Source organism: Tinamus guttatus, unplaced genomic scaffold (assembly GCF_059628265.1).
Source record: "Tinamus guttatus ecotype Peru unplaced genomic scaffold, ASM5962826v1 Tinamus_guttatus_pri_ptg000510l, whole genome shotgun sequence".
NCBI lineage: Eukaryota > Metazoa > Chordata > Aves > Tinamiformes > Tinamidae > Tinamus > Tinamus guttatus.
The window spans coordinates 3566229-3594201 of NW_028289044.1; the positions used below are offsets into that span (position 1 = coordinate 3566229).

General features: G+C 44.3%; 1 protein-coding gene across 1 annotated transcript; it reads right to left on the minus strand.

The window, feature by feature from the left end:
• Window positions 1-922: 922 nt before the first annotated feature.
• On the minus strand, window positions 923-27921 carry ESRP1 (epithelial splicing regulatory protein 1). The gene is made up of 15 exons (XM_088533637.1): window positions 27790-27921; window positions 27545-27673; window positions 26756-26869; window positions 24345-24459; window positions 18428-18526; window positions 18282-18336; window positions 16407-16517; window positions 16188-16320; window positions 16062-16104; window positions 14503-14804; window positions 12755-12973; window positions 10460-10658; window positions 8727-8895; window positions 2721-2826; window positions 923-1209 (listed from the first exon to the last, which is right to left on the minus strand). The coding sequence occupies exons 1-14, from the start codon at window positions 27919-27921 to the stop codon at window positions 2736-2738; spliced, it is 1911 nt and encodes a 636-aa protein (XP_088389763.1). The 3' UTR covers window positions 923-1209; window positions 2721-2735.
• Window positions 27922-27973: the final 52 nt, after the last annotated feature.

A 27973-nucleotide genomic window follows, 5' to 3' on the forward strand; every position in this document is an offset into this window, starting at 1 on the left:
TGGAGTTTGGTGTTAAGTCATGAGAAGGGCCTGTTTGCCAAAGATTGGGGCAGGCAGGGACATTCTCCTGGCAAAGAGATCCCGTTAACACAAATACTTCACGACTTGCTTAGGGCCAAATTCAAGACCAAACTGAGGGGTAAGGCCCTGGTTTGTAAGATTTGTTTTCAAGGTGACAGAGGTACTGTCCCACTTAGTCTTTTTTTCAGGCTAAAAGACATAATTACTTTCTTTACTAAGTGAAAAGTTGTCTGCTTAGAGCAAACAGGGACCACACTTGAACTACCAGCAACTCCCCTTTGAGATCACACCTGTATTAGCCCAAGAGCTGAACAGCAGCTTCTGCACTGCTTCCTGCAGACCCTGCAACAAACAGACTGGCTGCAAGGTCTGACAGAGCAGGGTTATTTCTTGGAGAGGGAAAGATTAAGTACGGAGCAGGGTGTGCAATGCATAAAGCAGAAAACAAAACAGGTGCAGTTATTTCTAAGATGCAGCATTATCAGAGTTTTGTAAGTGTCTACACATAGGTCATTTAAAATGTCAGTACCTGAGTACATAGAGCACACAAGGTAAGAATCAGAAAAAAAAAGTATTTAACATCCTACATCCTTGTATTTTACAAAGTTACTGCATTTTTTTTCTTCAGGTAATCCATTTTACACTCCTAACCATTTCTGTACTGTGTAAAAGGCACCTGGGTAGAATGATATGTCAAGCATACAGAAGCTTCTTTTGCCCAGAACAATTAGACAAATATGTACACGACAAGAACATAATGTTTTATAAAATGTCAAATGCAGAGTAAGAGGTCTTAAAATACATTGTTAAAAAATAAAAGGTAGGTAGTGTGCAAAGTTACATAAAAGAGCTTTTGGATATTTCAGAAAAAGTGTTAGAACAGTAGATTCAGGGTAAGTTATTTCTGTGTTCAGAGCAGCTTAATACTTGATGAACGAGAAATCCTCAAGACCTTGAGTGATTTCATCACCTGTGCTCAGTGAAGGGCTTACTGGTCTGGTGACAGTGGTTGGGTGTCTGTGAAAATTGTGCATCAAATTAAATTAGATGTCCATATGCTGATTTCCAAAGCTCTGGTGATTTTTTCTTCAGCACAGTTGGCTTGACCAGTAGTAAACTGGGAATGTAATCAAAATCTCCATCTAGGCATGCTGCATTTGTTCAAAACTTCAGAAAGTTTGGAGAAATCTGCATGAAATAGAGTTGAGCAGGTCATTACATGTTAGAGCAAGTCTTAATTTTTCATTTTCAAGCAATCAAATCTTAACTAAAGGGTTATAAGCTTCAGTTTTCACATTTCATTGTAGTATTTTGGTGACATTCTCTGTTCAGGAAAGCAGTGTTTCACCAAAAGTAAGGTAGACTTCATTTGACATTACACAACCCCTTAGTTTAAGGTAAAATTTTACCTCTACTTTCTAAATAGCAATACTATTACCATCCCTCACTGCCTGCTTGGCATCTGTCTTTCCATTTATGAGCCAGCACAGGTATGTAGTAAACTAGATGGGGTGCAAGCTTCCTAAAAAGATAAACCTTTTGTCCCTCCTTCGAGTTGTGTTCATGCAGGCACAGCCATGTTCATGCTGACACAGTGCAGGTGTGGAAACAGGCAGCAGTGCGAGGTGATCAAAGCTAGTTTATGCCAACATGGTCCAAAACATCTCTATACAACAGACTACTGTATGGATGGGGGTCTTGCTGTATCAACCCAGCTGAAAAAGCTGTTTGACTAGCTGAGGTGGCTTCCTACTTTAAGAGGCCTGTTGAGTGAAATGCAGCATCTGTTAAGAATAGAAGCAGCAGAGATGCCATAGCTGCAGCTTAAGATTTTGCCCAGAAAGGGATTACACACTGGGCTAAACTGCCTTTATTTCATAGAAGAGAAATTGCTAAAAGTTGCCCTCTTGTTTATTCATGTACAAAGGGAGGGTGAAGAGAAGGAAGGGCAATGAAATCACCCCATTTCTTTTGGCCACATTTTTAAAATACGTAAGACTACAGAAGCATTTTTGTAAGCATACTTCCAAATCCTGATCTATAACCACTGCACATGATAAAGCGCACAGTGCAGATGCCAATACACTGCTCTTTAGTTCAACTTGCGTTTTTCTGCACAAATGCTTTCTGGGTGACTTCACCCTTTGACTGTTCCTATACAGAGGATCAAGTAAACCAACCTTGAAAGGCTAAATTGGTATGAGCAGGAAGCCCACAAAAGCAAGAAAGTAGCTGCCAGTTATACAAACCCTGCCTTTGTTGCTAGAACTCTACCTCAGCACAAGGTTTAGAAAATAGTTTCTGTTGTTACCTAAGAGAATAGGTCATTCTGCCTAATCAACATGAAATCCTGCTTCTAAGAGCTGCAGTGCATTGCTAGCAGAGTAACATCATCTCCACACTTCGCTTCTCACAAAGAAATCTCTGAAGAGTTTTCTGGGAAAAAATCTCAATCTCAAAATTAAATCCTGAGGTAGCATGCACTTGGAGCCCTGGGAAGTACAGAGAGCAGCAGCCCATGACAAAACTAGAGTACTCAAATCCTTTAAATGAAGGACTCAGTGTGACATTCTGGACTATGGCAGAAAGCAGCCACATTCCCAGGGTGGCAAATGAATAAAATGATGTTGAGTAAAGTGCTTATCTGCAGTGAACACTTGATACCCCCAAGCCCATTTCCTGGGGTTCATTCTCCTTACCTTCTCTAGGCAAGTCTAACTGCTGGGACCTTTAAATGCAAATCCATTCTTTGGACACTGCGCTGGCCGCATCACTTGTGTGTACAAGTCCATCCTCTGCTGCATACTACAAACACAAGTTAAGACAGAAGCAATCAGGAGCCAGGCTAGTGCAGAAGGGCAGCTGGCTATGCTACCTTGACCTTTATGAAGGCTGTGGGCAGGTATCAGCTCAGGCTACATAATTGGCCATTTGTGCTGCTCTGTCACCATGGCATCAAGAGCAATTCAACAGCAGAAACTACACTGGGATAATCAGCCTCCCAACAGCCTAACACTTGGGTACACACAGGATCATGTTGGAGACGGCCTTTCGACTCGGGCAGCCAAAACAGACCCATCTCGAGTGCTCACCTCAGGAGAGCTGCAGCAAACCTCTCCCGCACTGCCTGAGCCACACACACACAAAAACGTTCCAGAAAAAAAAGTAATCCCACACCTAAGAGCCCACAACAAAAAACACACCTTGTGCAAGCCTCGTGCCTTCCCTGCGCAGCAAGGGAAGGGTCCTGAGCCAGCAGATGGGCTGTCCCCACACAGGGTGCTCTCGCTGCCCCAGCTGTGCGCTCCTGAGCCCCCAGGGCTCCCTCCTGCGCTGTGCTGGGGCAGCTTTTTGCAGGGACTGCCACAGAAGCCAGAGCAGGGAACACTCCCTTCCCATGCTGCTCTCACCAGGGCCTGCAGCTGCTTTTGCTCGAGTTGGGCAGCTCAAACTGCAGCTCAAACTGCAGCTCAAACTCACGCAGGCAGAATCTGCTGCCTTCGCACCCAGATGCGGCAAGCACTTGCCAGTTTGTTAGCCCCAGGCTGGGGCCAGGCTAGGATCCTCTGATGTCTGGCTCCCATACACCCAGGCAGTGTGTGAACATGCACTACCCCACAGCTGAAGGGCTACAGCTACTTAGAGGAACAGGGGTGGTCACGTTTCAGCATGGACAAGCAGCAGCTACAACATGTCATCCTTTTGCAAAAAAAAAAAAAAAAAAAAAAAAAAAAAAAAAAAAAAAGGCATTAGGAATAAGAGTGTGCAGATGGGGACAAAGTATATAACTGTTCTAGTCTGCTTTTTCCTAGTTAAACAAAGCCCAGAAACAAGTATTTGCATATTTTAACCTGTGGTCAGGGAGAATTTGTACAACTACTCTTCATAGGTTCATGTTGCCCTCTGACACAGGTGCACACAGGTGGGGCAGGGGTAGAGAGCTCCTCACATCAGCCTCACAAGGCACAGGCTGCACCCTTCCAGCCACACTTCTCATTCCTTCACAACAAGAACCACCTTTACTCTGAAGGGCCTGCCATCTAACCAGAGAAAATCCAAGTTTGAACCATGAATACAAGACAGAGCACTTTCTTCCACCTTCAGTGTAAGCAGAAGTTGTCCACCACATCAGCCTTACAAAACCTTCAGGAAGTTTGACACTCCACCCCAGGGTCCTAAGAACAGGAGATATTTCCAACTACCTTTGGGGCTGACAGACAGCAGACACACACATACAAACCTGCCACACAAAGACAGGAGTCTCTACCTTTAAAATAGGAGGAAAAACATCTATTAAATTGGCAAATACCAGAGGTATGAGTGAATTCATACAGTCATGTATTAATCAGAGAGAAACATCTAGATTGCCCTGTCTCCTCTTTAAACATGGATAAACAGGACAGACCATGTTCTCAACAGGGTAGGCTTCTTCGTGAGGGAAGTTATCACCTTGGGAGGCCTTACTCTAGGATGGGACCAACTCCACTTCTGGAAGCCCAGGAAGCTCATTGGAAACAAATGCCACCTGTGTGCAGCCAGATAGACTGCGCAGAGAGGAATGTGTGGCAGGTTCTGTAACGCGCAGCCTCCCGCCCACGTGAGGCGGCGGCAGAGCAACAGGCATGAAGCAGACAGCCCAAAGCAGCTGCGGGCGCAGTCTGCAGCGGTCTGTCCTCAACAGTGCTGGAAATGGTCTGTCCTAAACACTGCTGAGACTTTAGCAGCCACCAAGAGAAGGCTACTGGCTAAGCAACCTATCTCTGCACCCTGACCAACATGAGCCTCGCTAGCCTTTACATGTGAGCAGTAAAGAGCAAGTGGATGACAAGCCTCGAGGCACAAAGGATCTTCTTTCTCACTACTGGATTGTGTTCCTGCAAATAAGCAGGAGGAGAAAAACCTCTATCTTCAGATCAATCACTTCACCCAGCTTGCAGTGTAGCAACATCAATTAATCCCACGTACTAATCCAAATATTTCACTAGATACCAGCAAAAGTGTGTTAGGAGGTGGCAGCAGGAACAGCTAATTGAATGTCAATCACTCAGCATATTAAGTGAACAGAAGGGATTGGGATCTTTAAATAGAACAATTAGTTTCCATGACATGTGGGTGGGAGAAAATAGTTGGTCAAGTAGATCTTGGATACTGCTGCCAGCAGCAGAAACATTTCTGCAACTTTATGAATATTAAAGACAGAGTGCAGATGGATTTGTCAAAAAAGCCAAACCTGTGATGGAGGGTGACTCACTATGAGCAAAGGTAGGTAATGAGAAGTCCCATGTTCAACCACTTGGTTGTCCATTTACATTACAGTGATTAAAAGCCACGAGTAGGCTGTTATCCTCAGCAAGGCCAATCACTGAAGATGTGGTTTCATGCAATCCAAGCCAGCAGAGGTTTTAATAAGCGAGTACTGCAAGAGCTGTGGTCCAGAGTATTGCTATGAAGATGCTCTTTCTGGCTGCAGCTATTCTCCATCTGTGACACACCTCCCAGGCTAAATACACATATGGTCATTTCCTAACCTAGTTCTGTCAAGTGATCCTGGATAGAGAGATGCAAACAAAGCCATTGGTGGCAGCTCTGAATATCACTCCTAAGGCAGTCCACTTATTCCAGCCTCCTAGTTTTACAGGTTTAAACAGGTTGTCAATTATGCTCTCGTGGATCTGAGCAATGATCAGGGTTAGGAAAAAAAAAAAACACAGATTTTTTTTAAATAGAGTCATTTAGCCTATAGACAACAAAAAGCAATACATAATCCATGGCAGGAGGAGGTGGAAGCAAGCAGATGAGGACACTAACAGGTCTCCCTGAATTTCCTAATGCAGGCGGTGTCAGACTCATGCCTTTAACTACCAAATATAAAGACTTGCTAATGTGAACTCCTCCAGATATGGGCTGCAAACACATTGCTAGGAGAGGGGAAGTGATCTTTCAACCCAAACTCTGCAACAGTTAGACTAGCAGAGCTGACTAAAGGTACACAATCTTTGGAAGAGACCCACGCTCACAAGCACTACCAACATATTTCTAAAGATAATGAGGACACAGAAATAAACATTTACCCTCCCAGCTGTTTCAGTAGTCCAAGTGTTTACCATAAGACATAGCACATAAGAAAAACTACAGTTATTCTTAGTTCAAGGACTTCCTGAGCCAGATGCAGTTTTGTGTGTTCACTAACTTACAATGGGATTTCCTGGCCCCGAATTTATCCAGTTTGGACAAATTTCAGCTTTTGGCATCTACTGTGTCTTTATTAAGGAGTCATACCAACACATGGCCCACTGAAGAACAACCTACACCAACATACTACCCACTGAAGAACAACCTTCTGTTTCAGCCTAAAGTATTTGTTGCCAATCTCGTCCTCTCCAGCTGAGGTATGATCAAGTATTTTGACAGTTTTTTGATGTTTTCAAGGCACTCTTTAGAAGTGACCGAGACACCCCAACCAAATAAAGAGGACTCAGCTTACTATTCTAAAGCTACAAGCCCCACACTAATAGATATCAAGTGTCTGTATAGTAATGTTATCATAGCACATGCTAACGGTGGTCCAGAATACAGTTACTCTTGACTTTCAAAATATACATATGCAGAAACTAGTACATCTGTCTATCCAGGATTAGATAAAGAAATCCCTTTCTCTGAATTTTTTGCTTTCTTGAAAGCCAAACATAATTACAAGCTGAACAGAGATATCAAAAACTGACAGATCCCAAATAAAAAATGAAGAGGGAGAGCAAGCCATCTTAATAGCACAGAAGGCAGCCTTTTCTTTGCATTGTCAGTTTCATTGCCCAAGCTAGAACAATATTAAGAGGATTCCAAGAGTTCCAGGGATTTCCTGACAGATTCAAGAAAACCAAAGCCATTTTTCACCCCTTGCCTCCTATCTTGGAGGAGCGTGTGGAAAACAGAACCAACTATTATAAAGCAGCTTGACCTTGTGAAACACCTTTTGGCAGCAGGTTAAAGAAGCTTTCCTTAACAGTGAATATTTATAGAAATAGATTTATGACATTGTCTGATCATTAGCCACCAGCTCTGTATTGCTTTTCCATGCATTTATAAATGCATGACTTAGTACAGAGGATACCCCCATTCTTTTCTGCTGTACATTTAACTTTTTTGAATTAAATTTCAGAATGAGAAAACTTTAAGAAAGTTCTCACTGTTATGTAAAAGGAACCCAATTACTTATTACATTCTTTACAAAGCATGAAGCTTGCATTAAAAGTGAAATTAAGTCTTACACTTCTCTAAAATACATCAGCTTCAAAGGATCATCACTGCTATTAGTCATGAATAAGTGGTCTGTAAATCAAGTGTGTTCCAAATGAAAAAGCAACATCTAAATAACAAACTGATACCATAAAATGGAAAGCCAAGCTTATTCTGGAAATTCTACTATCTTTATTAAAAAAGAGTATTTTTTTACTACCATAGAAACTATGTAAAATTGCTTCCTAAGAATAGATTAAAAATAATTAAAGAGTGTTTTGACTTAGGATTGATCAGTCTAACCAACATGTGTCAACAGCCCAAACCACTGCTGACAGGACTCCTGTGAGATCTCGTTCAGTGAGATGTTTCTGTAGAGCTCTCCTGAGTCTGCAAGGACCATTAAGCAGGGCAGTATCTCAAACTCACTACAAACTACTACTTCATATTAGAATTGAGGTTACTGTGTTATGATGACACAGAAGTATTGAGAAACCTGCTTTATACTGCCAGGGCAAGTTTGGGACTTTATTTTTCTTGATCTTACGTAAGAGAGGTCAAATTTGATAACATCATAACTTGATGACAGACATGAAGGCATTCTAAAAATTCTCAGAGTAGAGAAAACTTACATTCTAGTGGAAAAGAGGATAAAAAGAGGAGCTCAAATACACTCTTAAAGAAGCAAGAAAACCTTGGTTATTTCACAGGTACTACAGAGTCCATCCTGTAGTCCAACAACTTCATGATCAGTAGCTATTTAATCCTTTCTCTCACCATAAAAGCAACCATGAAAACCTGCTGGAGGGCTTTTGTCAAGGAACTTGCTGAAAAATCCCAGAAGGGAAGTAGTTTACAGCCAATAAGGAGCCCACCTCTTTCCAAGGCCTCAGGACAGCAGGGAGGAAGTGGCATCAAGAGGTTTTTACCCTGGAGGACACAGCTAACACCCTCAGAAGCCCCTTCACAAGAGGGAGGATGAGGTTGGGTAATAACTTTAGATGTATCAATGATATTACATTGAAGCATAACAGAACTGAATTTTCACCATAAAGGTCAAGTGACACTTTATTATAGAAATAAAGCAGAATTTTGGCAGAAATGATTGTAATAGACACCCATCTACCCCTTCTGAAATAAAGGGCAAGGGGCTTCTTTACAGATGCAAGAAGAAATACTGGACCTGCCAGATCCTACCAAGGGTACTGCAGCACACGTCCAGGAGATGGTTCTGGGAAAAAGTCCTGCTTTAACTAGGCAAATCTAAACAAAAGCAAAAAATTGCTACCTGAAATACTCTATAACCTGGGAAACCCTTAGACATCCTGAAAATCACTTCCCTGAAGAGAACATGGAGCAAGCTGTTCAGGGAAGCCCAGGCCTTTGGGATAACAGACAATGTTCTTTCAAGGGCTTTGGGCATTCGCTTCAAAGGACATCTTTGCTCCTGCTTGGTTTCTCCTCCGCTTTACCTGGGGTAGTAGGCTGTGTAGTTCATGAAGAGCTGGGTCCCAGCAGGGTAGTAGGCTGTGGAGGGCTGCAGCGTTCGCGGGCTCAGGAGCACGGACGGCTGGTACAGGGCAGCTTCCGTGGGCACAACCGCAGCAGGAGCGGGAAAGGAGTAGGAAGGGGGCGAGAGGCCTAGAGGGGAACAAATGGAAAAGAGATCAAGACCTTTGAAATTCCAGCATATATGTGGTGTTCATTAGCAGAACCAGCTTTCAGCCAGTAAAGGCCCTTCACTAATTAAGGGGCTAATTCTCTTGCTCATCCCAGAAAATAAATCTCTGGGCCACTGATGTGGCTTGGCTGTAGCACCCAAAGTCAAACAGGCAAAAGCATGGGTTAATAATACACAAAAAGCCTCCTCACAGTCTAGGAATATTGGGAAACTCTGGGAACTTTGGAAAGAGGCCCTTTTTCCTCTTGTCTAGGCTCAGATTTGAATGAGGTCTCCATTTAAGAAGACTCAATCTCTACTTGAAGAAAAAATTCAGAGTCCTAAAAATCTACCTAACATTCCTCACTGCAGAAGGTAGATTTTTGTCTTGATGTTCTGGTTCCCCGAACAGATCTATCACTAGTGGAAAGGAATAGTGACACAACAGAAAAGTGTTCTGAAGACTACCTTATCTATAGCTAGAAAACAGGGTAGGGCAACTTAAGAGATTCCCAAAGTGTGAGACTCCACTCATGGACATGTTCCAGGAACTGTCTGGAGAAGCTTCTATTCTTGTCCAGAACAGCTGTCACATACATACCCTTCACTGTACACCTCTGCTTGCACTGCAAAAAGTGCTAGTCAACTGCAGAACTCGTGTCCAAGGGATTAGCTGAACTCTGCTCTCACTGCCCAAGAGGAACCACTTCCAGGAAGTTTGCTGTCAGATTTGCCAGTCTGACTAGACTTTAGAGAACATTCAATTTCTTAAAGGAAAAACCCCACACACATGCAGAGAGAGCAAATACATTCCCCTACCCTGGCTACCCTGCCACCTGTGACCTTGGAAGCAAAGGATTATTTTTCCCATAGGCTGAGATTTATATTGTGTGCATGCCTAATAAGTAAGCCCTTAAATTCTTAAAGCTTTTTTCCCCTGCAAGTATTTGTCCAGACACCCCTGTTCATTACAGAAGCTCTAAGGAGCTCAAGTTTAGAAGTTATTATAAAAAACTTCTGCAGTTCTCCCATGGAAGAGCTATGTGCATTTTGCTTCCACACAGGCAGCCTCAATGCTGCACAAACAAAAAGCTACAGAGGAAACTGGCGAGTAACAATTTTAAAGGTAGAATACTTGTGGTCAGGTCCCAGAGGAGGGCATTACCAACGGCCTCATAAACCAAGTTTTGGATGGGAAAAGGAAAAGGCTGTTCACCATGACATAAATACAAGTCAGTTTAAATGGGAAAGTGTTATTTAAGCCCTCGGCAGTCAAATTACTTTTCTGAATCATGGCTCACCCTAGCAGGGCCGAGAGGAAGTTTGCTAGGGGGAAAGCAAGAGTAATTTGAAAATAGTTCATTCGTAGCAATCCACAACCCAGGGGAAAAATAATGATTGCAAGCACTGATGATTTAAGATGGAAAGGCCTCATTTCACCACCTGCATTTGACACTCCAAGAACCAGAATCAGAGTCAAGAAAGCAGCTCCAACACCTACCCGCACATAGCGTAGAGTATTGGCAAGACCTGTGCCAAACTTACATGGTAACTTACATGGTGGTGGGGACAAGCCATTTCGATTTAAAGTGCCCCCCATTAATACAAAGTTCATCTCCTCAGCAGAACACTGAAAGACTTCAACATATCTGTCCTTCATAGTCTTCTTGTGACACTTCTGCGCAGCCAGAAAAGCTCGGTCTGCAGATTTCATCTGAATAAAAGCATCTCCCGATGGACGTCCCTGCAGACAAAGCAGACAGATGTTTCTGGAGCTCCCATAAAGCACCAGCATAACAAAGCTTTGAGCAGTAGGAGCACTCTTTATATCCATATTTTATCATTATTAATTTTTTTGCTCTCCAAAACCAAGCTCAGTCATTCCCAGACTGCCTGTTGTGCCTCTTGTTTAAATATGCCTCCAAATTTCCTACTATTGCCAGGGAATCCTACCTAGTCTTTCCACTACATCATATGGACATTTTTATGACCTGTGTTAACTTTTTTCTTTTTATTTACAGTTTCAAATAAGTTAAGCTGTATTGTAACTTGAACCATGTTTATTCCATTGTTAAAAGCAAAACAAACACATGGTAGATGCAGCACTTCCCAAGGGCACTTTACTGAGACTCTCAACAAATCAACTTATTGGGAATAAGCAATTAGAGTATCTGATCCACACTTAATGACCAGTGATTTTTAAAATTCAAAAGGTAAATACAGCTTCAATTGCCAACATTAAGCAATTTTAAGCCCTATATGTGCTAGAATATTTTAGAAGGGCACTTGCCTAAGGCTGATAAAGCAGGTGGGCTTGGTACACATTTGTAGGGAAAACACAGCCTTACAGACAGCCATAGGCAAATAATTCTTCCCTTTATGTGCCCTACTGCAGCCACACAGCTATTGGGCTTAAAGTAGCCAAAAATACAGGTAGAAATGTGAGGTCAGCTCTAATTTAAGTTCTGAGCCAGTTCTGCTAGTTTGAGGCAATAACAGCTATATTGCCATCCTTTACACACTACAGGAACTAGAGGAATTGAAGTCAGGAATGGTAGGAGTAAGTAGAATATTCAGGAAAATTAATTACCTTCTCCCTCCAAAAACAAAGCAAACAACAACAACAAAAAAACACAAAACCAAAAACAACAAAAGCCCCACACCCCTGCTTATGGGTGTCCATTGGCCTAACCCAAAAGGCTACACACTCGCAGCTGTTTCTTCCTGCAGACTATCTCACTGCTGCTAGCAAGGGCTGACTCTAGTGTGAGCCACTCATTTGTGCTTTAGCATCTTTATACTGGTCTCCTCCTAGCTGTGTAGATTCCTTATAAAATTTCTCAAGCCTTATCCATGGCTAAGTCAAGTCCTCACAGACCCAGGAAACTTAAGACAGTATTATAACTACAGTCCCTTCTCCCCCAACATAGAAGCCTTACAAGGAAGGATTGGAAGCATTTTGCCATTTAAGACAAGTGCTGCTCAAAAAAAAAAATAAATCTAGAAAAGCCACTTTCAACCAACAGTAGTTTTCAGTGCAACTACTCAGGGCATCTCCATAGAGTTAGAGGAGCTGCCTTCTCCTTGTCTTCACCTCCCCCTAAAGTCCCAAGGCTATGCAGATAGAGGAGGAGGTCACAACATGTGGCTTAGTTTCTATGGAAAGTTATTTAGATGGTTTCCAGGAAACAATGGCCAGAGATGTGACTATCTCTGCAAGTCAATGAGCTGTTAATTTTGGTGCTTAACTGTGAACATGTAAACATTAAAAGAAGTCAACCATGCAGTTCAGAAGAGCCAGAGCTTCCTCTGCTCACATGGCCCACAGGAAATCCTTTGGTCTCTAGGAGGCTGCAGTCACAGGTGTCCTCAGAGCCCCCTGAAGCAGGTTGTTCAGCGAGGCAGGCGCCAGCAGCCATGCTCCTCTGTGAGCTGCCACTGGCCACGCTTTTGTGGGAGGCAGGGTTGTGGAAGAGGAGGAATTCTGCATGCTGTTGAGCAAGGCTTTTAGCTCAGGCCTCCTACAGCGTGGATGAGAGCTGCTGCACGGGAGCACAGGCTGGCACATGCCCACCCGGGGGCGGCAGCTCAGCTTCAGGCATGGGCCTCTCCAGAGGAAAAAGCTCCGTGGTGCAAATGCAGCAGCTGTTAGCAGGGTTCAGATAAGCTAGAGCATCTGTTGCAGCTGCTTTCTTGGAGTAGAGCTGAAGGAGTTAATGGCACTAGTGTCAGTGCCAAAGGTGCCCTTCTAGCGAGGATATCACCTTCTGCACTGTGTTCGTGTACACAGGCAAGTGGCACAGGGCAGCCAGAGCTTGCACTTCTGTTGCACCTACCAACCTGGTGATTTAGCACCATGTGAACTCCGTGGGTCCGGATATCTGTCGAAAACTCGCCCAGAAACTCCAAAATGTCCTCAATAGTGGCAGCGTAGGGAAGGCCACGCAGGCGTATGCAGTCTCTGACACTGGTGGGAGGCACATACTGCTGAGGTAGCACTGGGAGGATGGGCGGCGTGGGGAGAGGGATGAGCGGCGTGGAGGAGTATCTGTTCAGCACCTGGACAAGAGAGAACAGACCCCCCTCGTCATTCTGCACTGCCCAAGAACTGAAACTCCAATCCCCTCTTCTCACTCTGGGCAGTGTTTTAAGAAAACTGAAAAGCTAGTTTCTGGACCTGCACTTAACTCCTATTGTTTTATACCTCCTTGGATCACTTTTGCCTGAAACATCATTTGGAGCATTTACTTGGACTATCAGGAAAGTTTCAAAAGGCCTCTTGGACCATGAAACTTGTACGTATACAGCATCTTTATTGGAAAAGTCTGAAAGCTTTTCCATCAACCAAAGGTGCATGGGAGATTTTCCCTCCACATTGTGTGTTGAATCTTTACTGTGGAACATTAGCAAGTAGAAAGAAATTTCACTTCCAGCATTGACTTGAGATACCACAGTCCAAGTAGCACCATCTGCTGGGTCACAGCAGTTGAAAGAAAACAAATAGACTTTGAGATTTCCTATTACTAACAACAACAGAGCCAAAACAACACACACCCCAGCCTTGCCTTGTCAAGAACTAGCTGACTGTTCAATCACTTCAAATATTAAGTTATCTGAATAAGATTAGGATCACTTTACATTTAAACAGGTTTCAGAGGTTTTTCCCTAAACAGAATACAAAGCAGTGCCTTACCACACTGAGCAAAGCAGGACAGGAGGAAGAGTTGCAGTTATACTTTGCCACCATTAGTGTCACCTGCAGAGCACTGAGGCAGGCAGTGAAACCTCTGTATTTGTGGAGTGGAGTGAACCCCCGAGAGCTGCTCCATTGCCTGGTTAGTGAAGTAGCTACTGGCAGGCCATGGTCTGCACCACGGGCAGGACCTTCAAGGTATGTTTAGAAGTAGGTTACTGACTTCAACCCAGGATAAGCTCTGCAGATCTTGGGAGACAAACACACTCCTCTCAGCTTCATTTCTTTTCCCTGACATGGGAATTGCAATTAACACCACGTCAAGCCCCATTTGTGCAAGAGGCAGCAGTTTCACAAGGCCCTGCCACCCACGGCTGGGCAGGCAGTGCTGGCACAAGTTAGCCAAGGCCTGTGCTCACAGGCAATTCTTGAGAACCTTCAAAAACTCTCTGAAGAGGCTACCTAGATCAAAAGGCTTTATTTTGCTATCCCAGTGACTAAAAATAAATCTTGTCTATCAAGATTTGTCACTGGCACGCCTCCTGAAGAGACCTAAGCCACTGGGGGCTTAGACAGAGCCAGGATCTCCAGTGCACAGCACTAGACCTATGTAAGGCTTCCTTTAGAACTGCTGCTTGCGGGGCTATCAGAAGATAAAAACAAGGGTTTAGCATATGTAGAAGAGTCATACACAGCAAGACCCTTCATTTAGGGAAATTAAACCCTTATGGAAATCAGAGAGTGCTCTTTCCAGCAAGAGGAGTCAGAGAAGGCTGGGGGGGAAGGAAGGGGAAGCTCCTTAGTCACAGCCAAGCAGTATTTGCTTAAGCTATTGTATGCAAATTTAAGACTCTGGATTACAAGCTTTACAAGCATTTGCAAGCTTTATACCCACCTGCTGAACTTCTGCTGCAGTGCTCCTGAAGAGCTCAATGTACCTCTTCCCCAGCAGGTCCTTGTGCTTTTTCAGGGCATTCTGCGCGTACTCCTCGCAAGCAAAGAGCACGAAGGCGTCCCCCGTGGGCCGGCCGTCAGGGTAGGTGACGAACAGGACGCCCTCCTTGCCGCCCGTCACGGGGCAGTGCTGCCCGAAGAAGGACAGCACTTCTTCTGTCGTTACGTTGAAGGGCAGCCCTCGCATCCTGACGATCACTTGGTTTTCTTTGGATAGGAACTGTGCCACCTCGTTGGAAGTGCCTTTAACACAAGCAGCACAAAGAGCTACGTTGCGGCAGCCGCACAAGCGGGGCTGGCACTGCTGCCGCCGCCTCCCCACACAGCTACTGAGCAAGCATTTGCCTCCAGAGGCAAAGATGTCCCGGTCTGATGAGCTAGAAATATTACATCTAGGCTGTTTCTCATGGACGTCCAGCACTGCTGCTGCTTTGTCTTCTGAAGGGGATTCATCCTTTTCCAAAGGGAAAGGAGCAAGTACTAACAACAGAGCCCAGGGAAAGCAGCCCGGGATTCTTTTGCATGAGCAGTACCTGTGCTGCCAGGAGCAGCTCTAGGAGATCACTGTTGCTCACTTTTATGTTTATACTACTCTATCCAAAGCTAGCTGGCAACCAAGTTCACACCTTAATACGGTCCTTTCACTTACAGACATCTCAGCTTTGTAGAACTTCACAGAACTAAGTTTGGTTGTGCCAGACACATGCTATTTTCCCTAGATTAGTGGGCAATGTCTTGACTTCCAATAGCATAGGTATTCTCAGTCCTATCGGTTAGCTAAACATTTGACATCTTCCCTCAAAACCTGACCCTTCAGCATCCAGGTAGCCACTTAAGATTTTTGTTGTTTCCTGACAGACTTCTTGTGGCAACCATAAAATAATATTGTAGATGCATAACAGTTCAGTGAATCTTACTCCAAACCCCATATGCTTACATCATTATAAAGGAAAGACTATGGGAGGGTTTGTAGGACAAGTTTTTCAGCCTTTCAAGTCAAGGTTTAGAAATATTCCCCTTAAGCAAATATTCTCTTTGAATTTCCCCTTTAGTTTGAGATGGAAAGAAGTGTTTGACTTGAAGAAAAAAATCAATTCCATAAATCCCTTGTCACTTACACTGTAAAATCTGTTTACATGCAAATCTCTGCAGCAACAGCAGTCATTGTTTTGAGAGACTACTCTCTTTTTCAGCAATCAGTAACATTTAAGTCCTGTCAGTTAGGAAGATGACCTGGCAAATTACATTCATATGCAGAATCACCTCGTCTAATCAAATCCTTATTCGACAGAGTGCATGAAAACAGCAGGGGTGTGAAAAAGAGGCAGATAAATAATGAAACAGCTTGGACTGCGAGCAGAGTACATAATAGTCAGCATGCCAACCACCTCCTTGTTCACAGAAAGGAAGAGGAAAGACCACATCAACAAGAGCAGATTATAACCACAAGTTACAGCTGCTGATGGAACAAGCCCTCCCTTTCCACAGCCCAGAATTTACCTCCTGCTATTTTAAGGAAGTCTTCACCTGTTGCCTTGTACACCTAATGCAAAAGAAAAGAGCATGTGATTGACACGCTACTTGCGCTCCTGTCAAGGAAAGGATTTCAAAGTCAGTATTACACACCTCAATATATCGATTCCCCATGTGATGCTTGTGTCTTTGCAGCGCTAGGTCTCTATGTTCTTCATTTACAAACCTCACGAGAGCCTCCCCATTCCTCCTGCCTTGGGCATTGAGACAGAGCGCAGCACCTCCCCTGGAAGAGGGAAGCCAAGCAAGAATAAGGCTCTGATTGAAGCAGACAAACACTGCAGAGGCAGGGATAAGCCCTTAGCCACTAACTTGGCAATATTTAGGCCTTTGAAGAATCTCGCTATGTCCTGGTCAGATGACTGCCAGGGCAATCCTCTTGCTCGTATCACAGCATTATTGTCCACGAGTTCCATCTTGCTGCTGCAGACACAGAAAGAGAGAGGAAATAATGCAGGGAAAAGTCTTCAGTGTCTGCCTCAAGAGCACTGCTGTCACCTCTACTCCAGCCACACTTCCATCCATGCTCCAGGGCTGCTGGGCAAGGCTGGAAGGCCAAGAGCCAGCACGAGCCTCAATCACTCAAGTATCTCCTATCTGTTCCACCTACACCCTTCAAGCAACTACCTTCTTAAGCCACCTCCCTCCCAATGAGCCCTTCCTGCTTCATCACATTTGCTCCTTGAGCTCACATCTTCTTGAGCATACTTCCAAATTACTCTCCATTCCCAACAAATACCAATATTTTGGGCTTCTCTGCGGTCTAAACAGAGATAGTTGATTAACACTACACACCTGCTCTTATTATTTTAGACAAATGGAATTCAAAGCAGACCAGTTAGTTGTGGTCATATCTGAAGCCTGGTTTTCTTATTTCTACCGTCTTTTTATACTGTGTTACAGTCAAAAGCACCCAGCACAGAAGACTCCTGCCTAAAGAGCTGTGCCTTAATTTCTTATTTAGGCCATCTCTGTGCTACTAGAGACGATTATAGCTACAGGCTACACTGCTGCTTAGCAGGGGAATAGCTCAGCCACAGAAAGCCCATTTTAATTGGTCATTACCTTAGTCTTTGTTCTCTTACAGTAAGAGTCCCTCTCTTGCTGTTAAAAAGAGTGTAGAACAAAACACTCAGGGCTACCAAGGCTGCTGGTCTGACTACTGTAAGAACAGGGTGTTGCACAGAAGAGACTTCAGTTTGATTAAGCAGTTGAAGTGCTGTGCATCAGCAGTGAGAGAGGCCTCTTACTCTACATTTCATGTTAAAATACAGACCTGAGGCTGAGGAGGAGAAAACAAGACTGTTATCTTTCTTAGTGACATGCCTGTACAGAAGCAGTTCAAGCAAAATAGCAACTTACACTTTTCACTGTCACAAGTGAGATGGGAACGTTCTACCTCAGCCCAGGATTTCATCAGAGAAAGGGAAAAGCTTAGAACATTACTAGAGCAGTCTCCTGAACATCCTGGTATTTTCCTGCCAATATTGTTGGTTTCTTTTCTTGCCACTTCTCAGAAGTGCCAGTATCATCATAATGAACCATAGTTCATTAATCTGAAGAAGGAAGTATTTATGCAAGACAGGAATCTAAGTAAGATCAGTTTAACACTGGTCATTTGTGGTACTGCAGAGGAAATATCTAACAATACCACTGAGAAAAATCTGTTTGAAGATGGAAGAGCATGATTACATTTTAAAAACAGCTATTGAGTATATAGAGCTTTATATATTCTTTACTTAAAAGATGTTTGAGAAGAATACAATCATCATAGTTTATGCAACTTACTGGTAGGACTCTAGTTTAGCACAGTAGCTTTAGGGAAAATGTTTTTCCTCTTTAAAATAATAGTTCCTGAATATATCTTAGGCTACACTTCTGCAATTTGTTTCAAAGTTAATACCAATAGGGCTACTGCTGCAAAACACTTCAGTTCCAACAGTGCAGCATGCCTAGCACTCACGATAAACACTTACGAGCCCACCAAGAACTACCAGCAGCAAACAAGCATCTAAACCTAGCTGGGAAACTGTCTTACAACCAGTGCAACTTCCCATTCCCTTTTCCAATTACAGTACCCAATTTATGCCCACAACAGTGTGAAGATAAAGAAGGCTTGCACATTAGGAGTGCAGAAGACTATACCTTAGCTAAGCAATGTCTTAAAGGTGGCAGGAGGATACTTACCAAGGCCCACTTTCAAATTTGTAATTCACTCTTTCTGGATCTGAAAACCTGTGATCTATGAAACAGTACAAGTTATTTTTTCCTCCCAGCATACAAGATAGAATAAATAAGCAAATACAGCAAATTAGTCCATCACAATCACTTACTGTATGGTTCAGATATTAGCGTTGAAATAATATTCCCCATATCTTCAATGTGAGAGGCTCCGTATGGAAGCGCTGGGCTGCTCTTGTCAAGATTTAAGTCTTTATGCAGGAGTTAAGTCAATCATCACTGAATAGATTTGTAATTGGCTTCTTGCTGGAGAGCCCCAAGCTTTCCCGTGACCCAGATGGCAAGTCAGCTTCCGGGTTAGCAGTTAGCCCGGGTTAGCAGTTAGCCCGGGTTAGCGGCCAAGTGCCTCTAGCTGCTGCCACCCGCGGGAGCAGGTCGCTCCCCACAGGGCCTGGGGCAGGAGACAGCCCCTGGTAAGGGCTGTTATATTTAGCACAACAAGGCACTATGGACACTGTAAGGCAGAGGCACTCTTGCAGGGACAGCACTGGAGTCTGTCCTTTGTAATTTATGTCATGCTGAGTCTCTAGGGGAAGATTTGGACAAGGAGAGGCAGCCACCACCAACACCAAAATTAAGAGGATGCAGCAAATATTTGCTAAACAAGTAAATCTCAAACTAAAATATATCTTATTTTACTGCTTTGACAAAATTTACAAGATATTTGTGCCACTTTGGGATTGATTTAGAAAAATAAGTGATATCTCAAGATCTAGGTTATCACCTAAACACTCAGGCTGTAGCCTCTGCTCTGTGGAAGCACCGTGACAATCAGGTAGGTCAGCACTGCTGTGGCTTCAGCAGAGCCAAGGAAGAACCCAGAGCCCACATCCTTCTGGAGAGAGGTTAGGGAGAGCAAGGATGTCTCTTAGAAAGACAGGCTGCAGATTCACCAGGTAAGTCATGTTCATACACAGGGGAAGACTAGTTTAAGAAGCACATACCATCTTTTTCTACAGGTTTTTTAAATGGGTTGGCTACGGTGCCTCTCTGCCATATCCAGTAGTTTGGCATCACAGAATTGGAAATACCTGCAGATCTGTTCCATCATTTATATAAGTGGTTTTTGAAAAGGCCTCCCCCCATCCCCTCCTTGAGGGGCAAAGGGACAAGGACAGAACAAAGTGAAACAGCAGAGCCAGACTTGCCTCAACGGTTTGTCAAGACTAGAGCAAAACTGCAAGAGTTTCCTACAGTGAGACCTCTCTTGGTCTGGCAATACAGCAATTTAGGTTTTTCAAGTAAGTTGAAGGCACTAGTGTGCTCATCTTTTGATTTCCACTATATTAGAAACACTTGAACAGAGCTAAGGATTGTGGTCCTCAAAGTTGTTGCTCAGCCCAAGGTATGAAGGTTCCTCTTAAAAGAGCAGCTTCCTCCACCTAGAGCTGAGCACATTTTGATTTGGCAGGTGCCTGGATGAAGGACAGTGAACAGAAGAACAACTTCTGCTAAAAACAAACAATAAATGAGCTTATCATACCATTATGCTCAATAATGAGTTGGGAGAATTAAGTTTGTTGCAAAACAAGACTTTCCTACTGTGTGTAGTAAAGTCTTACAGTCCTACAAACAGATCTTTCACCTCAGAACAAGGTAATGCTTAAACTTTGAACCTCATTGGAAATAAAAGTTCAACTGGATTCATGAATTCTCCTTCACAGGAAGGATGTGAGCCCACTCCTCCAGTAGTTCAGAGACTGATTTGGAAAATAGAAGGTGGGATGATGCTTCATCTCACAGGAACATTGAAGGCTGAAGTGACTGACTGTGGTTAAAAAAGCAGCTGGTGCTGCCTGCCTTCCAGCTGCTCCAGGGCGCCAGCCCCTTTCCCCCCCTCCCTAGATACCCTGCTCAGGAGCACAGTAATGACAATATTAAGTATTTCTCTTAAAACCAGCCCATTCCCTCTCTGCCCCTTCCCTCCTCACAGGTGGGCAGTGGGTGCAGAGGCTGTTCGGCAGGGAACCCGTATGCACACACACACTCCAGCTTCACCGTTAGGCTGTTGTAGCGGGTCACACACTTTGACACTTCCTTTTTGAAATCTAAGTCCATATTTAAAGGAGTGTCAGGAATTGGACATGGCTGCTAAAGCTACTGTACAAAATAAACACTGCACTCAAAGTGAAGCAAAGGACAAGAGATGCACCCAAGGGAGATGGGGAACAAGTCTTGCTGCTCAACTGTGGTACAAGGGGGGGGGAAGTCATTCCCCATCAGGCTCATCTACACGTACAGGGGTGACCCACATTTTCTCAGATTCTTCTCTGCAGCTTCACCCAATGCCAGTGTCCTTTAGACCTTCCACTTTCCTTCCACTCTCTTCCATGTCTCTGGGTCAACTCCTCTCTCAACTGAAGGCAAAAGAAAAACTGAACATCATTCATGTAGCTCATCTCAAGACCTGGGAAATGACATGAACTACTATTACAAAAATGGTCTCAATGCTCTTTCCTCTTTGGTTTATCTAGAGTCTCATCAGACATAAGATTATATCTTTTTAAATACTATTTTGTATAAAGATAATCTGGTATCATCGTTCTAGGTGCTACCACAGTAACCACGAGCAGAAGTATATAAGATGGTCAACCATTAATGCCAGAGTTAAGTACTATTGGTTAGAAGTGTGCTCCACACTTCTATATTTAAGACACTCAGGTTAAAAACCAAGTTTTCGTATTGCACCACCCAGATCCTAGGGAGCCCGCTCCGCAGATGGCCCAGGATTCCTGCGATTCCCAAGGACACCCTCCTAGCAAGGAGCCCTCCTCGCAAACCAAGCTCAGGAGGGAGCAAAGCGGGGCAGGCGCTGCAGGAAGCAAGAGCTCCTTGCCACGTGAAGGCTGCTGCAAGCCCAATCTTGAGGCAGAGCAGGATGAGTCTCCGGCAGCCCCGCTCACAGGGATAGTCAGGCAGCCTTTGTTCCCGCCACCCCGCAGGCGGTCGGGGCACTGAGAACTGGCTCAGCAAGCTTTGCAAATCAAGCAGCACAGCAAGTATGGGAGGTACAGAGGGTGCAAGAGGAACAGCCCTGCTTCTCTCCTATACTTACACATGTTTGAAGAGATTTCAACAGACCTGGGGTTTGTTCTTTGCAGGGAGATTATCACTCCTCCCAAATTTTGTTGCTCGGGATTTCTTGCAGTTGTCCTGCTGTCTGTCCTCTTTCACTACACTGACTAAAGGAGATCTGCCACAGGACTTTCCTATACTAAAAAACAACAGCTAGCTAGGAAGCAGCAGCACTCAGAAATAACCCATGAACTAGCTTCAGTTTTTCCTTCATTCTTCAAATTTGGTAGCATTTCAAATGTCTCCTTACCTTGCATTAAAAGAAGTCTGACTTATGGGATTTATCATTTCTTGGTGGTGACAGCAGGGTGGGAAAAAAAAAAAAAAAAAAAAAAAAAAAAACAGAACAAACAATCAACCTAAAGCTTTCACCCAAGCTCTTGGATTTGGAATAGCTTTGTATTGAATAGACAATTGCAGGTAGTTTGCTAGAAAAGCAAGTCCCCAAAGTGCTTTCTAAGGAAGAATAGGCAGCGAGTTATTCAGTGCCTCTCTTTTTCCCCCCAGAGGACAGCCTGTCTTCTTTGCATGGAATATACCACCAGACATCAACTACCTAGTGTTTTACACACTGGAATACACATCTTGAATGACTGTGTTGTAGGAAATTGTTGTTTAATCAAATACTGCTGGTCAAAATAAAAGCCTTTGGAAGTTATCCCCAGCTTTCCCGTAACAGTTCCTTCAGAGGAAGCAATCATTCAGAGAAACCTTGTGTGGCATCTCGCACGCGGGGACACCGAGACAGAAGGACACACAGGGATGTGCCCCAAGTCACCCAGCTCCTGCCAAGCTACCAGTTTGCGGTGGCAGCGCCAGGCAGGAGACGCTGCCCGAAACCCCAGGCTGCTTCTCCCACCAGGCACTGACTGCCTTGACCTAGGAGCCCTTGTCCCCTTGTACTGGGTGAAGGGAGATCCCCATCACGCAGCCCCTTTGGCTGCAGGGTAGGAGATCTGTGATTCTTGGTAGAATAACAGACTAGCCAGATTCTGAGCACCAATCCACAGCTTTGTTTCTCTCCACTCTATTTGTTCCCAGCTTGTATTTATTCCTTAGCATACCCTCCTTCAAATCCATGTTTCTTTTCATTTAGCAATTGCTTCCCTTTACTACACAACTGTTTCAGAAGGAAACTAGTTGTTCCACTCGCTTAAAGGTAAGACTTCTATGCACAAAATCACTTAAACTAATCCTCAGGCTTAATCATCAACAAAACTTATCAAAACCATTACATGCATGCCCAGACTCTCCAAGTGCAATTACAATTTATACAACTCCTGATGCCGAGGAGGTGATTAAGCTGGTACATTTGAGCAAAGGGAGGAAAAAAAACTTATCACATTTGGCAGGAGCAAGGAAACAAGATTTCACCTTTTCATTGACTGCATGTTTCTCCCATGTGACACCCCAACAAACACCCTCAAACAATGTAGGGCACAAACGGTTAATATTTCATCCATGTTACATAAACAGAGCAAGCTTGCAAATAAAAGCATTGAGAGCTACGAAACAAGACAGACCACAAAGATTAAGATAAGTTACTGAGATTTTTAGATATAAAGAGAAGGGTATCAGAGCCTGAATTGAGACTCAAGTTGAGACCGTTTGGATAAGTTGTCCTAGTCTTCAGGAACCTGGAGGAAACAGTATTTGTGACTGCTAGCTGCAAACACAGCAGCAAACCTAGACAAGAAGTGAAGCTGCAGGAACCACATCACCAACTCCCACTCAGTTTGGGTCCAGGAAATAATTCATCTAGCTACAAGCTTAACATTAGGCTTCGCCATTGCACAAAACAAAAAGCCAAGCCTGTTTCCTTCCCCCTAACAAAATCACTCTAGCATGTCTTCACTAGAAGTGTCACTTGTTCTCCAGGACCACCATTTCCTTTCCTCAACAGGGTCAAAAATCTGCACCCCGCACACAACAGCACCCACACACTTTCTCCCTGCAGAAGGGAGTGTTTGCGCAGTGGCAACATCAGCCATTGACACCAGGAGAAAGCAAAGGCATCTCTTTGCAACAGCTAAAGCAGCCCGGTGCCTCCAAACAGCCCCTCCAGTTCGTGCTCTCTGCCAGAGAATCCACTAAGCTTCTCAGTCATCCCCTCAGAAATCACCGTCATCCAGTTTTTCAGACTGAGCACCCGAGATCAACTTTCCTGCACAGTAGATGTAGGACTGTTGATTTCTAGGAATACTGTTATGCTTGAGATAGGAAAGGATGCCTCTTAATTTGCAGATGGCAAAGCAGAGTAGATGTTTTCCAGCACTCAGCCTTGTGGTATAAGAGAAAAAGTTTAATAAAAAAATTACTTGCATAGATACTTTATGCTTTGCTGCCACAGCAGGTACAAAACCTCAGCAATACTGTCAAGGCAAGTCTTAGGGACTAAGACTGAACTATTTCACAGACTTCCAAGTTAAGGAAACACAAAAGAAGAGAAAAAGCAATTTCTTAATGGCAAATACTCTACAGACATCATAAGCTGGACAAATATAGATGAATGATTAGTGAGGTGGATACTGCTTGTACCACAGCAGCTCTGTTGACAGTCAGTCCTGAGTCAAAGCTTCACTTCAAGAATACCCCCTATTTAAAACTCTCTCCATGCTCATCCAAAAATCTAACTCAACTCGCACAATAAGCAACTCCACAGCTTTACTATTAGGATTCACATCATTTGTATAAACACACACCACTTATCTAAATTGAAGTTTGAAGAAACAGAATTATCAAGACAGTGCAAAAAGTACACAGAAATTAAAGAAATACAGGATTTTTTCCCCTTCAACTTGGTGGGCATGCTCAGTACAGTTCGAGTTACTCATTAAAGTTGGACTATCTCTAAACATGTATTGCAAGCTCCCACCTCTGTCCTAGAGCTCAGAGCTGTAACAGTAGATATCATTGGCGTTTAAAAAAGGATACACTCTGCCATAGCTGCGACATCAAGTTTGCTAGTGTCAGGTGAGCCAGGGCAACACTTCTTGAACTCTTTTCTCAAGTCAAAAAAGGAGTAGAAGCATTCAGGCAATGAGATATTCTGTAAAAGAACAAGGTAACTACTGTCAGCTGTGATCATTTCCCCTACTTTCTCTCAAGATCCCAACTTTCTAACAATTTCTTTCAAGCAGGTAAAAAGAAAACAGCCTGTACTACAGAGAAGCTCATACAGCTCTCTTTAGCTAATAATCATACTTGAATAAGTATGCCTACCAGCTTCTTTTTTCCCTAGATGGTTTAGAAAGAGATGTGTTTTTTTCCCACCACCAGAGATACACTCGCTATTGCCTTACAGTGCAGTGCCTTGGATCCAATATACACATAGGAGAGCAAATGAGTGTTATTGCAACATTTACCATCAATTCTTAATTTCAGTTTTAAATGAAAAGAGCCAGAGGGCACTCAGTTCAGCTTACTGAGCCAAGCAAATTTTGCAAGACTAGCAAGAGACATTTTGGTTTATAGACAAGGTTGAGTTTTCAGAGCACAGTCACACTTCAAATATTTATTCGCTCTATATAATTAAAACACACACATACACCACTGAGCTCATATGGTTTGATATAATATAAAGGTTGTCCATCTATGCCTGATAACTGCATTAATCACAGTCTATGAAGCCAAGAGTAAGTTACAGAGCTCACTGGAAATAAGTAACCCCCTTTTGCACCCCCACTACTACACCTACCCCATGCTTTAGTTCAGGGGGTGAGGGAGGGCAGTGAGGAGACTTGGGGGGAATCGTTAAAGACCCCCTTCTCCAACTCCTTCATCCCAGATGTCCCTACCAACAGCTCAGTACCCCATGTGGTTGATGCTAGACTCCTGCGCCTCAATTTCTGTGATTTAATGACTAGTTAGAACCTTGACATTACAATAGAACAAAAGGACATATGGATGCATGTTTAAGAAGCCTCAAGAAAGGAGTTTAGGTTCTAAAACAAGTTCTGCTTTGAAAATATTAGAGCTTATCTTAGCATATAGACAGGTGCATTAGGCAAATAACATCCTTTAAAGGCAAACTTAGGAAAATGCAGGTGTACTTGCCAAGACTTCCTGCTCTAGTTTTACCACGGCTGCTTCTCTTCTCCCATGAGATATCAAGTTCTGTTCTTACTGAAACTCAGCTGAAAGTTTATGCTGATTCATTCTCTGAATACTGAGAGCTATGAGACAGTCTCAGACTGGGCATCTCAAAACAAAAGTAGAGAGAAAAGAGGCATTTACAATATCCTAGACTTGTGCCCATCTGAATTTTAGTTATTTTTCTCCCATTGAAGCTCAGTATTTAGGGATTCACCAAACAGCTATTGCAGGTCTCATATGCATCTATCTTACTTAATCTATAGGTAGTGCAGAACATATTTCAATTGAACATTCTGTCCTGAAACAGAAGATTTTAATGAAGATTTGATTCCTAAAAGTGACACTGTGGTGATGCATATATAAAAAGTGACTGGCTATCCTTAGGGCCAAGTAAGCATCAATAAGAATAACTGAAGGATTGTCCTTTCCTTCATCTACATTGTTTAACTGCATAAAACACATAAACTTTGTTTATAATGGGTAACAACCTGCTTCCCCATCTTCTTCCAGTCACACTATATCCTCCAAGACAAAGGTAGATGTTTGAAGACAAGTTCCTTCACTGTTAATTATGCTCATGGTTTCTCTACTAATGCTTCAAAGAGATAAACACAGCACCAGCAACTATTAAAAGCAACTCTTTTTATATCAGTTTATATCAGCAAACTTGCAGAACTTAACAGATGAGGCAGAATGACAGACACAGATCAAGTGAGGAAACTCCAACAAAATGACTGCAAAACAGTGCGAGTTCATAGCAATTCACAGAACAAGGCTTTTTTTTTAAAAAAAAAAAAAAAAAAAAACTGTTGGGGCAGTTATTTTATGACAAGAGGCCGAGGACATTGCAGCAACTCTGTACTAATGAAAAGGAGGCAGGAGCTCACAACACTGCTAGAAATTTGGCAACTCTAAAGTTATGGGAAACTCTAGACTACAGGACTAGTCATCACTCACAGGTGGCTCATACCACCTTTCAGCTCCTTACAAACAGGAGCACCGCCCTCACAGCACCACCTAATCACACAGAGATTGAAAGTAAAGGTGAATGTAAAGTTCCAAAAGGCAGCAGTTAAGGCAGCTAACTATTTTGCAACCTTAAGTCTGGTAAGGATATTGACTGACGAGCAATGTCTGGATTATGAGCGTGAGAAACTGCCCTCACATCATGCATTTTAAAGAGATCTTGATCAATTTGAAGAAAACAAAGCACACAAGGAGTAGTTAAGTTTGAAGTTACAACTACGTACCTTTTTGGAAGCTTCAGGATGCAGAACTTGCCTAATGTGCAGCTGTCCATCAGTACAGAAACAGAAGGAAGTGCCCACGCCGATATTCAACTCATTGCTCACAGACTGATTAAACTAAGACCAGGAAATAAAGATACACAGAATGGAAATCAGAGTTGCTGCACTAGTCCATATAATCGTTGAGCAATACATTATTCCTGGCCATGGAGCTGTGATTTCTCCTTTACATGCCTAAAGCTTTTTCAGTATCTAAGGACATCACACGAGCCATCTCCTTTCCTTAGGAAGAGGGACGTGCCCTGCAAAGGCCACCTCAGGAACCCTCTCCTTGTGCAGGGGCCTTTGTGGGGCTCCGCAGGAGACGCGAGCCCAGGCGCAGCGCTGGGGCAGCCCGTGCACAGCAGCCTGTGGGGCTCCCGGCACTCGGGGCAGGGAAAGGGCTCTCTGCCCTGCTTGCACCAAGGGCCACCCTCTCCTGCCTGCTCAGCCAGGGGCTTCAGTGCTCCTTCCTCCCAACCCAAACCAATGCTTTTGCCACCAGCACCCTGCATCAAGGGACACACGGGTGCTGAACTGCCCCCGCTGTGGTAAGCACAGCTCAGCCTTGGCTGCGACCTGGGGCTCCAGCACAGCAGGAGAGGGCAGGAGCGGCCTCAGTAAGTTCAACCCCTCTCAAGGGCCACTAGCCCAGGGCAAGTGGGAAGCCCCAAGCCTGCCCCAGGGCCAGGCTGCGCACAGCTCCCCAGGACCCGGGATCCCACACATCACTGGGATCCCGCACGGCGTCACCTGTCTGAGCGCCTGCTCCAGCGGCGGAGCCAGCGCCAGGCTCTGGGCATCCACCTGCGTGACCTCCTGGCACTCGGCCGTCAGCTCGGGGTGGTCGGGCTGGACAAGCAGCTCGTGCGGGCGCCCCAGCTCCGGAGAAAGCAGAGGCGGGTGAGTGAGCAGCCAGCGCAGGGCCCAGGCCGGCCGCGGCAGCCCGGGCCCAGGCCGCCCGTGCGCTCCCTCCTCCTCCTCCTCGGGGGAAATACCTCCTTGCTCCTCAGGTCCACCACCCTCCAGAGGAGCTGGAGCAGCTCGCGCTCATCCGAGCCCAGCCGGGCGCCGTTGGCGCCCGCCGTGCTCACGAACAGGAGCACCAGGTAGTCGGGAGACGCCGTCATGGTGCCGCCGGGGGAGAAAAGAGGGAGAGGGGCGCAAGGGCCGCGGGGAGGC